Source organism: Poromitra crassiceps, assembly GCF_964638095.1.
Source record: "Poromitra crassiceps genome assembly, chromosome: 2".
NCBI classification, from domain to species: domain Eukaryota; kingdom Metazoa; phylum Chordata; class Actinopteri; order Beryciformes; family Melamphaidae; genus Poromitra; species Poromitra crassiceps.
In genome coordinates this window covers 43,475,462-43,490,461 of record NC_139624.1, presented here as the reverse complement: position 1 = coordinate 43,490,461, position 15,000 = coordinate 43,475,462, and the positions used below count along the sequence as shown (strand labels likewise).

Below are 15,000 nucleotides of genomic sequence, written 5' to 3'. Positions count from 1 at the left end.
ATGGTAGAAAGGGACTGACTCTGCTGTTCTGCCTGGAGTGGGAAGGTCACTCTTTCATTCAGGAGGCAGGAGGGAGAGGGGTGGAGACCGGGTGGGTGGAGGGTGGAGACCGGGTGGGTGGGGGTTTGAGGTGGGGGAATTTGGGGAGGCTGAACATGAGGCGTTCTGGCTGCAGAATTCTGGGTGAGTTGTAGGGGCTGACGTGCTGCAGTAGTTCAAACGGAAGATGACGGCTTTAGCTCAGGAGGTAGAGCGGGTCGGCCAATGACGCAAGGGTTGGCGGTTCGATCCCCGCTCCCTCCCAGCTGCTGTCGTGGTGTCCCTGGGCAAGACACTTAACCCTCCTTGCTCCCGATGGTGTGTAGGCACCCTGCCTGCCGCCATCGGTGTATGAATGGGTGAATGTAGACTACCTACTGATTGTAAAGCGCTTTGGATAAAAGCGCTATATAAATGCAGGCCATTTACCATTTAAGATGACTAAAACTCTAAGAAGGAGGTGTGCTGAGTCCCTGATGGTGTGTGTTCTCCACCACGGTCCATGTCTCCACCATGGTCCATGTCTCCACCATGGTCCATGTCTCCACCATGGTCCATGTCTGATGGACAGCAAGAGCAGCAAGAGCAAGGAAGCGTAGAGAGAGGAAGGAAGTGTTGGCCGGGATGAACTGCTGCTAAACCGACAGTCCCACCGCTTTTCCTGCAGATAGACATAGACCGACGACAACAAGGTAGAAAGCCACATCACCAGAGAAAAGTATAAAAGTAAAATATGAACTTTTGTGCATGTGTGTGTGTGTGTGTGTGTGTGTGTGTGTGTGTGTGTGTGTGTGCATGCGTGTGGGTGTGCCATACAGCGTCAGTGTGTGGAGTATGCTCTGAAGGCGCGGCCGCTGCGCCGCTACATCCCTAAGAACCCCTACCAGTACAAGGTGTGGTACGTGGTCAACTCCACCTACTTTGAGTACCTGATGTTCACACTTATCCTTCTCAACACCATCTGTCTAGCCATGCAGGTAAGTCACACACACACACACACACACACACACACACACACACGCATACACACGCACACACACACACACACACACACCACACACACACACACACACACACACACACACAGGTTCACTCACACAGCTTAAAACTAACACGCACATCACGCCACACAGCTGACTAACACACACATCTATCGTACGATCAGGCTGAAATCTTCAGGATGTGTAAAGGGCACCAGTGCAGGTGACCTGACGGAGATGGATTTTTTAATTAGGCTATTTAGCTAATGATGTGATGTCATCAGTGAGGATGTCAAAAGTGAATATCATAAGGGCGCAAACACACAAGGAGGCATTGTATGTATGTATATATATATATATATATTTATGTTTCTGATCACATGTGATGCCTACAGTAGGTCATGCAGTGTCTTCCTCTGCCTTTGATTTGGGTTGATCAGTTCGTTTAAAAGATCGTATATGAGTTTGGAAGGCCAGGGAGGCGCGGGGCACGGACCTGTTCCTGGCTAGCGGAACTCCCCGCCTGCCCCACAATGCATTGCACAGCGGCCTCCAATACACATGAATGGGAAGCGTGAAAACATACATGCAAATGGAAACGCACCTTGAATGGCTAGGCTCCTGCTTGAGCGGAATTTACGTACGGCCCCGCTTGCGAATCCAGTGTGTCTCCGCCGTAACATACTGTGTGTGTGTGTGTGTGTGTGTGTGTGTGTGTGTGTGTGTGTGTGTGTGTGTGTGTCTGTGTGTGTGTGTGTGTGTGTGTGTGTGTGTCTGTGTGTGTGTGTGTGTGTGTGTGTGTGTGTGTGTGTAACTTTGTAGCATCATGGACAGACCCACAATTTCAATGATGCCATGAACATCCTCAACATGCTCTTCACCGGACTCTTCACTGTGGAGATGATCCTCAAACTCATCGCCTTCAAACCCCGGGTACGTTCACCACTCTGCAGTAAAACACACTACAATAAAATATTAAGTACAGTAGAGTGGAATAGATTATCATCAAACTGCATTTAACCCAGGGTAAGTCCAGTCCACTCCTCTATTCGGGAATAGAGCACAGTCAATTACAATTAGAATAGACCAGATTAGACTAATGTATACTCATTACCTTCAAATCCATTCCAAACTACTAATAAATATAATAGAATAAAATAGAGTTGAATGGAACAAAACAAAACAGAACAGAGCAGAACAGAACAGAACAGAACAGAACAGAACAGAACAGAACAGAACAGAACAGAACAGAACAGAATAGAACAGAACAGAACAGAACAGAACAGAATAGAATAGAATAGAACAGAACAGAACAGAACAGAATAGAATAGAATAGAATAGAATAGAATAGAATAGAATAGAATAGAACAGAACAGAACAGAACATTTCAGAGTAAGCTAGTGGAACATTTAGGGACCCCAGGAAGAATAGTCTGAATAGTCAGACTAATGGGGATCCATAATAAACAACAATAAACAACAATAAACAGAACAGAACAGAACAGAACAGAACAGAACAGAATAGAATACACAAATAAAGAATAACATTTATTATGAATGAGTGTTTTACCAATGTTGTTGAATTGTGTATTCATAATCCCTATCTCATTTACACCAATATCATCCAAATATTGTGTAATCAAACGTGATTAGTGCATGTCATTATGTGGATTTTAATCTCATTGCTTCCTTGTCTCAGCTGTTGCTATGTAACTGGGTGGGTTTATTGGTCCAATCTTAGAGCTTGCTGGTGCATCAGCTATTCAAACACTAACAGCTGGGAATATATCCCCCCTGTTACCGTATATAAAAAAAGTGTTGTACACAATCAGCAGCAAAAGTATTGGGATACGGGGCAGAGGTTATCTTTTGTCTTCTCATCTCTGCTTTAATGTGTTGTTTTACATCAAAAGATACATATAAGCTGAAAGAGCAGACCGCCAGCTTTGATTACACTTTTTGTTACACACCTGTGTGTAATTCATATTGAAACAATGACAACAGCAACAACAGCTTAAAGACTTATTTCAGTTTAAAGCCCCAATAATTTAGTTCACTGACTGTATGAAAGACGTTGATGTGTCTGTGACTATTGAAATTTATTTAATCTGCAAGTGCAACATTATGTATTATGAATACGTTGAAATGAGCTTGACAAGTCAAACCGCTCGCTAAGACATTATTTTGAAATGCATGTCAGCTGGACTGATAGCCCTGCCACTAGCTTACCTAGCAACAGTATCCGTGTCACTTTACACACCGCGTTCATATGAAACAATGAATCAGTGCAGTGTAACAGAATGATAAACTATTGATGCAAACTACCCTGCGTTTATGAATTACTGTTATTTTTTTTACACCCAATATCCTCAAATGTGTGTCAAGGATTTCAATCCATGACATGTGCAACTTTTTTTTACTAGAATTTCATCACTCAATAGTTCAAAATGAACAGATTATATCCTCAAAATATTGATATTAGACAGTCAGGGGGTTTAACATTATGTTTTAACAAATAATTACATGTTAACAATCATGATGTTAAATAGGTGTCCCTTTATTCAAATGGTTGATATCTAATTTTTGAATGAAACACCCTGTTATTAATGCATCTGATTTGGTCTGAATTTGCAGCAAAGATCGATAACATTGACTTAATATAATAAATAATTTTTTACATGAATCATTACAAACTGCTAGTGGGAATGAAACCCTTAACCCTGACTGTCTTGGTGTTCTAGCTATTGAACTATAAAGGAGTACCATTTCAACCTCGAAGGAAACATATTCAACCTATTCAAAGTACAAAGTGTAATACTCCTTTTAAATTGAACTCAGAAACAAAGGAGTCTCCTTGCAAATATTAAATCCTGTAAGTGAAGCTCCCTGTGTGCTGATAGTAAGGTGACATTCAGGTTGGCATTTTCATCCATCAACTCAGAGTGGTTTGCAACATGATTATGTGCCAGGTTTGAATCAACTCTTCCTTTGAACAGATGACAGAAACAGAGAGGAGCAACTAGCTGCTGCCTTGAAATGTTCCAGTCTTAAACTCCCCCTGGAAATGGCTCCAGCGTCATCGGGTTCAATGACAACCACCATGCTAACGCTTTGACTTTCTCAACAGGTGTCAGCGTTCCCCTGGGAACAGCTACAGTAATATGAGTTTCTCAATGTTCCCTGTTCCCTGTTTATGCATTGTATTGCTCTGAATAACTGAGCACATTCTGAAACTGTCAGCACAACCGTTCATATTCAGAAATATGAGATTGTCAAATAAATGCAATCAATCTAAACATCAACATTTGGATACTAATGCCACCGCTGGTTTTACACGCCGATCATTCTCCCTGGAAACGGCTCCATTAAAAATAGATTCCAAGGATACATAATGCCCATGGTGCAGATGAGTTTTGGTTTGGGCATTATGATGATACTTGAGCTGCTGATGAGGGATCAGAGGAGGCTTAATTATGGATTACCGGTAGTGTGATTGATCCTCTCTGCTTCCCGCTTGCTCTGTCACTTTAACTGCAGTTCAAGTCTGTTTGATGCTCAAAACATTTTCGGTGTGATGTGTTGGTACATACAATGTTACCTTGTTATTCAATATGAAATATACAGATAAGCTAGGTGGATGCACAGTATAGTAAGTGTCAAACATGAGATACCGTAATTATTTCAACTGATTTCAAGACTCGCATCCCATACATCCAGACTCTACAGTGTGATCCGAACTACTTTTTCTGCTTCAACAACTCCCCCCCACCAGCTTTTGACCTAGAAATACTAACAGTTTCCTCTCAACTTGTTGCATCGCATTGGTGCAGATAGAAATATTTTTAGCATGCTAGCTGGCAGTGCATACATTTCAGAGTAAGCTAGTGGAACATTATCCTTACAGCCATCATTATATGGGATCTAATTTAGATTGTTTGGAAATGTTGTATGGAAAAGCCACCTGCCCCACTATTGGCCAAAATCACCAGGTTGCATCCCTGGCAGTCACTCTCAGTATGTACTTTTGACTGTTAATAGAAGATCACATGTCACTCTCCGTTAAACTGGAAGTTAGCATAGCAATAAGTAGAACTGCAAGCTTAGATTCCCCCCCCCCCCCCCCCCAACTCATGTGCATAAAATACAAACCAAAATTCATGTTAACTTTCTAAGAAGTGCTCTCCCGCTGCTAAAGTACAGATGATATCTAAGCTATTTTTTGTACCCGCCTAAATAACACTGTTTTAGCCTGAAGCTGTGTAGATGCTTTTAATAAATGCTCACTTGGTACCAGTGCTGATGATGAATTGGCTGTAATAACTAAAGTAAACAAAGTGTGCTTTAATTTGCCACAGCGATCGCCCCAAGACGCAGGTGGAAGAATTTAATAACGTCGATCTAACCCGCCCTCCTTGACAAGTGGGAAAATTCAGCTGCATTTGATGAACAACTAATGCAAAGGAAGTGGGTTGGTTCTGTGAATTAAAGTTGGGATTAAAACGTGTCCTTTCGTCTTGCTTGTTCATCAAGTGTGGCTGAATTGAGTCTTAGACCACCTAGTAGGGCTGCGAGGTGTCGTTTTCCTTCTAACCTACCTTTCTTACTCCCCTCCTCCCTCCTCCTCCCCGCTCACCTTATCCTGTGTAGGGCTACTTTAGTGATCCCTGGAATGTCTTTGATTTCCTCATCGTAATTGGCAGCATAATAGACGTCATTCTCAGTGAGATCAACGTAAGTACGACACCCACTCTCCCTCTCCTTCTCTCCCTCTCTCTCTCTCTCTCTCTCTCTCTCTGTCTCCATAACTTCTGAACTCTCTCTACCCTCTCCTCTCCTTTGTGGCTATATCTTGTGTCCCGCACCATGCTCTGGTGTATGTCGTGGCCTCTCCTTTCTCTCCATCTCCCTCTCTATTCCTTGTCTTCTTCTTCTTCTTCTTCTTCTTCCTCCTCCTCCTCTTCCTTCTCCCTCTCCTCCTCCTCTCCCTCCATCCTTAAATCTAAGATGGCCGCTGCCACTCGGGGGACCCCACAGCCGCACAGAGGTTCCCGAACAAGAGCAAGCTTCTTCCGAGGTTGTCTAAAGAGCGTATATAAGCAACAGGGACAGGGTTTAGCTGCAAAAAGCACAGATTCTCAAAAGATACCAGCTTCTCTTTAGTCCATACCTCAAATGTTGCCCCGTTCTTGAGAAATCGTTTAATTAGATTTTTTCACCAGACTGTGACATGTCCTCAGGTTTGACTCCTGAACTAACTAAACTAACTCACTAACCAATCACAAAAGCCTTGTACACCTTTCATTTTTTTGGACCGCAGCAACAGGGACGTTTTTGGTTGTGATTTTGTTGCAATTTGTTGTTTACTGTTGTTGTTGTTGTTGACATTTTCCTCTCATGGACAAGCATGACCGATCGCCGCTGCTCTTCCTCTGCTGTCCATCTCTTTCAGACTTTGCTCCTTCTTTTGATTTTTTTTGGTCGTTTAATTTGTCGATTCTTTCCCTTCTCTCCTCCAACTAAAACTCCAGCTCTCATGTATATAACAGTTTTTACCTTATTTTTTCTCCTCTCTCCTTTAAGTTCTGTTCTTTCTGTTCTTAAATGTCTTACGTTCTGTTCTTTTTTTCTGTTCTTTTCTGTTCTTTCCACCCCTATGCAGCATTATTTTGTTGATGCATGGAACACATTTGATGCCTTGATAGTTGTGGGTAGCATTGTTGACATAGCGATCACTGAGGTTAACGTAAGTAGTCCAACTCCCTCCCTCCCTTCCTGCCTGCCTGCTCTGCCATTCCCACACACACACAAACAGACCGAGGACTGATACCTATCTCACATGCTTTCAAATGATTAGGAACCTTCAGCTGTGCCAGATTCCAGCTCAACAGATGGTTGAATGAGTTTGGCAGTGAAAACAGCCAATCAAAACACAGCACGCTGCCCTCGAAGAAGCTTTCCACTATTTAAAACTGTTTATTAAACACTCATATTTAAAAATATGCTTAGGGAAACTTTGAGATGCGCTCAATTTGCACGCCATTAGACAGGGGCTGTTTGGTTCAAATTGAACATAGGGAGTATAGTGTGGAGGTCACATTCACTCCCTCTCAGTTATCCATCTAATGTAAACAATGGAGGCTGCAAAATTACTTTTAATAACGGAATGTTTCCATTCCTCCCCCTCTGTTCATATTCACAGATGTAAAAAGCAAAAAGCGCAACATAATGGCAAACGACAAACAACAACAAACAAAGACTTGATTTTCATAAGGCTCCTAGTGTTTTGTATGGATTTTCTAATATTTGAAACTGCTCCAGATAGGTATTTATGCCTCGGTCTGCTGAGCATCAATAGCACCAGAAACTATTGCATTTGTCAATAGAACCAAAACTATTGCATTTGTCAATAGAACCGAAACTATTGCATTGTCTCAGCACTTGGTTTGGTTTCACATTGGTTTTATTTGATGTTTTATCATTGCGACGGGGATATTGTCCATTCCCCTGGCATGATTGACACTGTATAGCATGACGGATACAAAGGTGGTATATCCAGGCCAGGTATATGTTGTTGGACAACATCCACGTTTCTGCAGAAAATAGGATTTTCTTGAATGAAGAAAATAAGACAGATTTTCTCATTCTCTCGTGCCTTTTTGAAATGAGGTACAATGCCATTTTGACAGTGTCGTCAAAATCACTCAATACATAAATGACCATAGAAACTTTAAATTCAAGTGAGGAAAAAAGAAAAGACAAAAGTTGCAGTGGCGTGTTTTATTTTTGTCTCACAATAACAGTGTGCAGACATGGGGAACAATTGGATCCATAAATGGATTTACTCCAGACCAGTGAAATTTATGCAAATGTATGTATGAATTCATTTGCTATCGACGTGAAGGGCCGATGGTCAACAGTGGAGCTGAATGAGAATGCAGTTGTGTATGCTAAGCCAAATATCCCAAACACAAGTCAAATGTTGAGTGCCTATCGTAAATATGATAGGCACTTCAGGGATAACTGCTATTTTATTCATGTGATGTGATATTTAAACTGCTCTTTGGCAAGACGGTAGTCTAAGAACCATGTGAAGGGGAAATTATGCCTGGACACAAGTCCTCTTCATTTAGCATGAACAGGGGCGGAAGTGTCAAGGAAATCACCTCTTCTCCTTTCATTTGCTTCTTAGACTGCTCTCGTCATCACATTATAAAAGCTTGTGAAAGAGCTGTTTGTCACTTAAATACAAGTTGTTTGTAGGAAAGGGACAATATCATTGGTCTAGCTTTGATACTGTCTGTAGGTCAGTTCATAAACCTTTCAACTCCATGGTACAGCATAGAGTCACACATAGCAGCCTTGCTTGCTTTCTACAAAGCCGTTAAAACACTCCATATCACTCCTGTGGAGACAGCTTTTGATCGCAGTACTTTATTGTTACTTCTAGATTCTAATTGCTAAATTTAGCTCCCATTTCAATGCTTTACCACAAATGCATTACCATGACAAAGCTACAGTATATATTCACATCCACAGACACTGTTATCAGCTTAACCGCTGCAGTCTTCTCAGTATAGTTGTACTGTAAAAGTCCACATAACATAGATATGTGTACTATATTATGTGGTAGACATGAGGTCAGTTTGAGGCATTTTTGAAGATCAATGTAATCATTGCTATACCTGCCTTTTTCTTTGGTGGGCACTGTGTGCATTATAGCCTTGGCCCTCCTCCCCAACACAAATCTGTTATTTAGCTATGTCAGTATTTGGCTATGTCCCATCTGTTGTAGACTTGTTTGCAATGAAAACCAGATAATAACAGGGAAACGTGTTTAGAGTTGGCCGCAGGACACTTACCTCCTCAACTGTAAGTATAGCGCAGGTTTGAGGACATGAAAGAGATGCTCACTGGAACACTGGCATGTTGCCCTGTGGTGGAAGGCAGTGCGAGTTTCACCTCACACAGCACTGGTCAGGCATACAAATCAGCTTAGTGTATCCCAGGGGTGTATGAGCTTGGCAGTTGTTTTCCTGCCTTTAGAAAGGGGATCTATCTGTCCCCATGAGAGTTGACAAAGCTGCTTATGAATGACACCAGTTTAATTTCTAGTGCTTAGCAATTCTATCTTTTTTACACAATTATTCTACCTAGTTTATTATTACATACATTTAGCCTTAGGGAATAGTATCGCTAAAGTTTTTATATTCTGCTGTCGCCTTGCAGACAACTAATTTATTTGGTGGCATTTCGCAATTAATTCCCTTCAGGTTGTCTATGATCTTGGAGCAAAATTTGCCAACAAGATTGTCATACAAGACAGACAGACAGACAGACAGACAGACAGACAGACAGACAGACAGACAGACAGACAGTCGCTTTAAAAGCTGTCAGATTATGAAAAAAAAATTGAGATTAGAGATCAGATTTCTGCTGCAGACTTATGATATAGCCACTGATGGTTATACTATACTGTTGGGCCAGAGATATGCATCTTTGTCATCTATACATGTCATTGACTTTGCACTTAATACCTTGGTTTGATTGGTTTGATTGGTTAACTTCTAACCTAATGGCATGCCTCTAGTCCTATTCTTATTTTTTCCTCTCTGGTGGTTTTTAATAATTTGGGTGATGATATGCCCAAGCTACCGTTCATGTTGTTGCAATTTTCTTGAACTGCCATGTTTTTATCTTTCTTTTTAAGAAACCCGCCGCACTTCAATCCTGTGAGAACTCTGACTGTTTTTTAACTGAGACCCTTTTACCGAGACATTTAAAATTTTAGCCTGCCACTGCATTTCATGAGGCGCTAAGCATAAATGCTTTTTAACATAATTGAGCAATGCTAATGTAAACTAATGGTAGTAGTAGGCTACTGTAGCTGTGCAACAGCTGCCTCTCTGTCATTGCCTTCCTAATGCATGGTGAAGTGCATTAACAGGCCAACATTTTAAAAGTCATCACTTTCCATTTAGTTCACATTGAACGGCCAAAACATCTCCATTGAGCGCACCCACCCTGCTGCTTTTTCCACAATACGAGGGTGCTCGTTGGCATAGATTAGCTGCTCTGTTTTTGTGCTCAGCAAATCAGAATCCCTCCTTAATTCTGGGTCTCCAATTCTGCCTAGCAACCTGCGGGTGCTTCTTAAATCTTATATGATTTCTGTTACTTTTTGGTTTGGTTTGAGTAGAACTAGTGTGAACAGATTGGTAGTGGTTTGCTCTGAGCGGTGTCTTGCAGACGATGCCAGTATGGACTGCATCTATCTCTCTGTCTCTCTCTGTCTCTCTCTCTCTCCGGAATGCCTCCTCCTTCTCTCCTCTTCTCCATCTCCCTCTCTTTCCTTCTCTTTCTGAGCCTTTTTCAGTGCACTTAACTCTTCTTTTATGGATGTTTATCTATCTCTCTCTTTCTCTCTCGCCTTTTTCATTGGTTTGCGGTGCTGCTTGCTCACCTGAAATGCAAGCTGGGTAACATGGGTCTCTCATGCATTTCATGTGACCTGAGAGGTCAATCATCCGTTATGTATTTGAATAGTGATTTTTGAATTTGTAGTCAAAAGACTACAAATTTAATTTAATTCCACTCGTATGTTACATTTGTTTACACTTTAAACACAAATAATAAAAAAATTAGGAAAAAGAAAGCTCGTCTAGTGTCAAAACTAAAACTCTAGGATAAAAGAAACAAAAATCTTCAAGAGACCTGTGTTACCTACTGAACTGTGGAAATCTTTTGCCCGGAAAAATGATGTGCAATGTGAGAAAACAGTTCTTAACATAAAAAACTTATTTCAATAAGCTGCTGACAGCTGCTGTGAGCTGCAAGTATCCCAGCAGTCACAGCAACTCACATCTGCACTTCAGTTCAGCCTGAATTGACTGTATTTATTTCAAAATGGTGTTTTCTACTGAGATTCTATTTGTTACAATTACACTCCATGCATGGGTCCACTGTAGTCTCTCTACTGCAGTAACATCTGATTGGTTGCTTCATGTTGATTTTATTAAAACATAAGGAAAAATATGTGGGGTGATTTGAGTTTAATTTGATTCTGGTTGGCTGAGTGCTCAAAGTGAACAGAGCCACCCATTTTCTATAATTATCATGGGTCAGCTTTGATTTCACTTTGAATCTGGAGCGAATCCAGATTTACATTATGCTCAAATTGACCCAGCTGGCCCTTTCTCTAACTAAAGGCTGCTTTCTCTTGACACTGGGTTAAACCAACTCTCAACCACTCTTTATACAGTGCACGCACGTGCGCGCACGCACACATGTACGCACAAGTGTGCGTGCACACACACACACACACACACACACATACACACACGCGCACGCACACACACACACACACACACACACACACACACACACACACACACACACACACACACACACACAAACACACACACACACACACACACACACACACACACACACACACACACACATTTCCTCTCTTCAGTTCTTCCTTTTCTTCCTAACTTAAATTATTCCTTCCTTCCTTGCTTCTCACGACACCTTACGCGACCTCAATTCTCCTCAACACACACAGACTCAACCTCGTCCCCTCTCCTCACTCACACTCAACCCCGACCCCTCTCCTCATTCACTCACACTCAATCCCGACCCCTCTCCTCATTCACTCACACTCAATCCTGACCCCTCTCCTCAGTCACTCACACTCAACCCTGACCCCTCTCCTCATTAACACACACTCAACCCTGACCCCTCTCCTCATTCACTCACACTCAACCCTGACCCCTCTCCTCATTCACACACACTCAACCCTGACCCCTCTCCTCATTCACTCACACTCAACCCTGACCCCTCTCCTCATTCACTCACACTCAACCCCGACCCCTCTCCTCATTCACACACACTCAACCCCCGACCCCTCTCCTCATTCACACACACTCAACCCTGACCCCTCTCCTCATTCACTCACACTCAACCCTGACCCCTCTCCTCATTCACTCACACTCAACCCCGACCCCTCTCCTCATTCACACACACTCAACCCCCGACCCCTCTCCTCATTCACACACACTCAACCCTGACCCCTCTCCTCACTCACACACACTCAACCCTGACCCCTCTCCTCATTCACTCACACTCAACCCTGGCCCCTCTCCTCATTCACACACACTCAACCCCCGACCCCTCTCCTCATTCACACACACTCAACCCTGACCCCTCTCCTCATTCACTCACACTCAACCCTGACCCCTCTCCTCATTCACACACACTCAACCCCCGACCCCTCTCCTCATTCACACACACTCAACCCTGACCCCTCTCCTCACTCACACACACTCAACCCTGACCCCTCTCCTCATTCACTCACACTCAACCCTGGCCCCTCTCCTCATTCACTCACACTCAACCCGACCCCTCTCCTCACTCACACACACTCAACCCTGACCCCTCTCCTCATTCACACACAGACTCAACCCTGACCCCTCTCCTCATTCACACACAGACTCAACCCTGACCCCTCTCCTCATTCACTCACACTCAACCCTGACCCCTCTCCTCATTCACTCACACTCAACCCTGACCCCTCTCCTCATTCACTCACACTCAACCCTGACCCCTCTCCTCATTCACTCACACTCAACCCTGACCCCTCTCCTCATTCACTCACACTCAACCCCGACCCCTCTCCTCATTCACTCCACTCAATCACCTCCAGTTTGGGGCACAACCAATCAGGTTGCATAATTTCCTGTCCAGTGGTCACTCAATCAGAAAAGTGGTGAACAGCATGAGCCACTAATACTCTAGTATAGTGTATGTATTCTCGTAGTAAAAGCTGATCAAGTAGTTTATGGTACTTAAACTACTTTTAGATAATACCCCGATAGTAGTAATAGTACACCTGTAGTAAAATACCCCTATAGTACAATAGTACCCCTTGTTCACCCTTACTGTGTGTGTGTAATCATACATGTGTGTGTATGGCCTTGTTGGAATACCTTTAAGTGCTTCCTTCCTCCGTCAGGTATTTTAACAGTGTCCATACTTTAGTAAAGTGAAAAGTTCCTGAGTCATAGATTACATTTAATGTTAATCTATTGCTCTCAGCTGTCTAAAATGTTGCAATACCTGGCATGATCAGTGAGTGTTTCCCTATGTGGCATACTACCGCACAAACTGATTTCACCAAGGGTGAAAGAGCGCACACTGGGCCGTTCGTAAGTTGGGAGCGCACCCCAAGTAACAGTTGTTCCTGGGCCAACATTTCTTCCTACTATGGGCTGGGAAAACCCTGCCCCGAACTCATTTGATTGGTCGCCCCAATTGCTTCTTCCTGAAAACATCAAAAAGTAAAAAAAAGATGTGTTTAAGATTAGGGTTAGGGTTTTCTTATCTAACGATGACCAAAACCAAACCCTAACCACATTGTTGTACTTGCCTAAACCTAATGTCTAACCCTAATGTTTTATAAAACTGTGTGTGGTTCGACCGGGAGTTGAACCTCAGTCTTCGGATTGGAAGGCGCGCACCTTATCCATTAAGCTATAGGATTGAGCACACTTTTTTCACACTCTAACCCTAATCTTAACCACATTTTTTTTACTTGTCGCATGTTTTCAGGAAGAAGCAATTGCAGCGACCAATCAAATGAGTTCGGGGGTGGGGTTTTCCCGGCCCATACTAGGAATAAATGTTGGTCCAGGAACAACTGTTACTTGGCAAAATCAGATCGTGCCATATGACCTGTGTGCTTTTCAGCATTACTCAATTCTTAAGATTTCCCAGAAGCATCCTAGATCTAAAATCATCTTTGTCCATTGGATTATATACTAGTGGAACTCAGATGATCTTATGAGGCAATTCTTTTTTATGTGACAAGCTGATGCCTCTTTGGCTTGAGAGTAGATGAAACTGAAATGTACTTTGTCATATAGGGCTATGCAGCTGTAACATTTGCATAACATTTGGTGAAAACAAGAAATAAAAGGCCCAAACCATGCATTTCAGTTTCACTTGGATCTCAGACTACTGTCGGGTCGAAGAACAACCTGAATGGCACATATCAAAAACAGGCAGTGTCCTTTAATGCCAAGATGCATTTGGTAAACCCAGTCCAACTGTAACCAAAGCTTTCAACACTGTTACTGTACTGTAGCTTCAGCTTCATCTCTGTCTTTGCCAGGCAACTCTACCCACCGCACACAACACACACACACACACACACACACACACACACACACACACACACACACACACACACACACACACACACACACACACACACACACACACACACACACACACACACACACACACACACACACACACACACACACATACATACATACATACATACATACATATCCATAGGCTCACACATATGCACAGTCAACTACTCCCCCCTTTCCCCACCCCCACCCCACCCCACCCCTTTCTGGCTGACCCGGACCATCATTCATTATTTTGGCCCTCAAGGAGTTGGGCAGAAATATCCACATCTCCTACTGCTCCTGTATGTTTTAATATTCTAGTATTCTGATATGGGAAACTTCAGCCTCTTGTGAGATACCTGATCTCAAGGGTCAAAAGGTAACTTTATTGTCCCTTACAGGGAAATTGGTTTGCAGCCATTTAATATGAAACAGACACATCATACAAAACATACAAACACAAAAAAAAGATAAAAGACTAAAACCTAAAAACCTAAAAAAAAACAGGGCAATGGAGGCAGAGAGGTTTTAGAAAGCACAACAGGTTGCAGCATCGGCAAAGGTGCATAAGTGGGCAGTCTGTGCAAAAGTGCAAAAGCAGAAAAATGCAGTGCCATCTGCTGTTCCTCAGCTGAATAGCAGCCGGGACAAAGGAGAGTTTGAAGCACTTGGTCCTCGTAGTGGGCACCCTCAGCCGCCGACCTGAGGGCAACAGCTCAAACTCCCATCAAAGGGGGTGATCTGTGGGGATGAAGCCAGTCTATACATTTTTATTTATATACA

General features: G+C 42.8%; 1 protein-coding gene across 1 annotated transcript in view; it reads left to right on the top strand.

The window, feature by feature from the left end:
* cacna1c (calcium channel, voltage-dependent, L type, alpha 1C subunit) overlaps nucleotides 1–15,000 on the top strand; it is a gene marked incomplete at both ends in the record, with an annotated part of 493,392 nt that overhangs the window by 430,231 nt on the left and 48,161 nt on the right. The window contains 3 exons of the mRNA XM_083660058.1: nucleotides 858–1,016; nucleotides 1,842–1,952; nucleotides 5,666–5,749. Coding sequence (XP_083516184.1) covers nucleotides 858–1,016; nucleotides 1,842–1,952; nucleotides 5,666–5,749 — 354 coding nt within the window. The remainder of the gene's footprint in view (nucleotides 1–857; nucleotides 1,017–1,841; nucleotides 1,953–5,665; nucleotides 5,750–15,000) is intronic.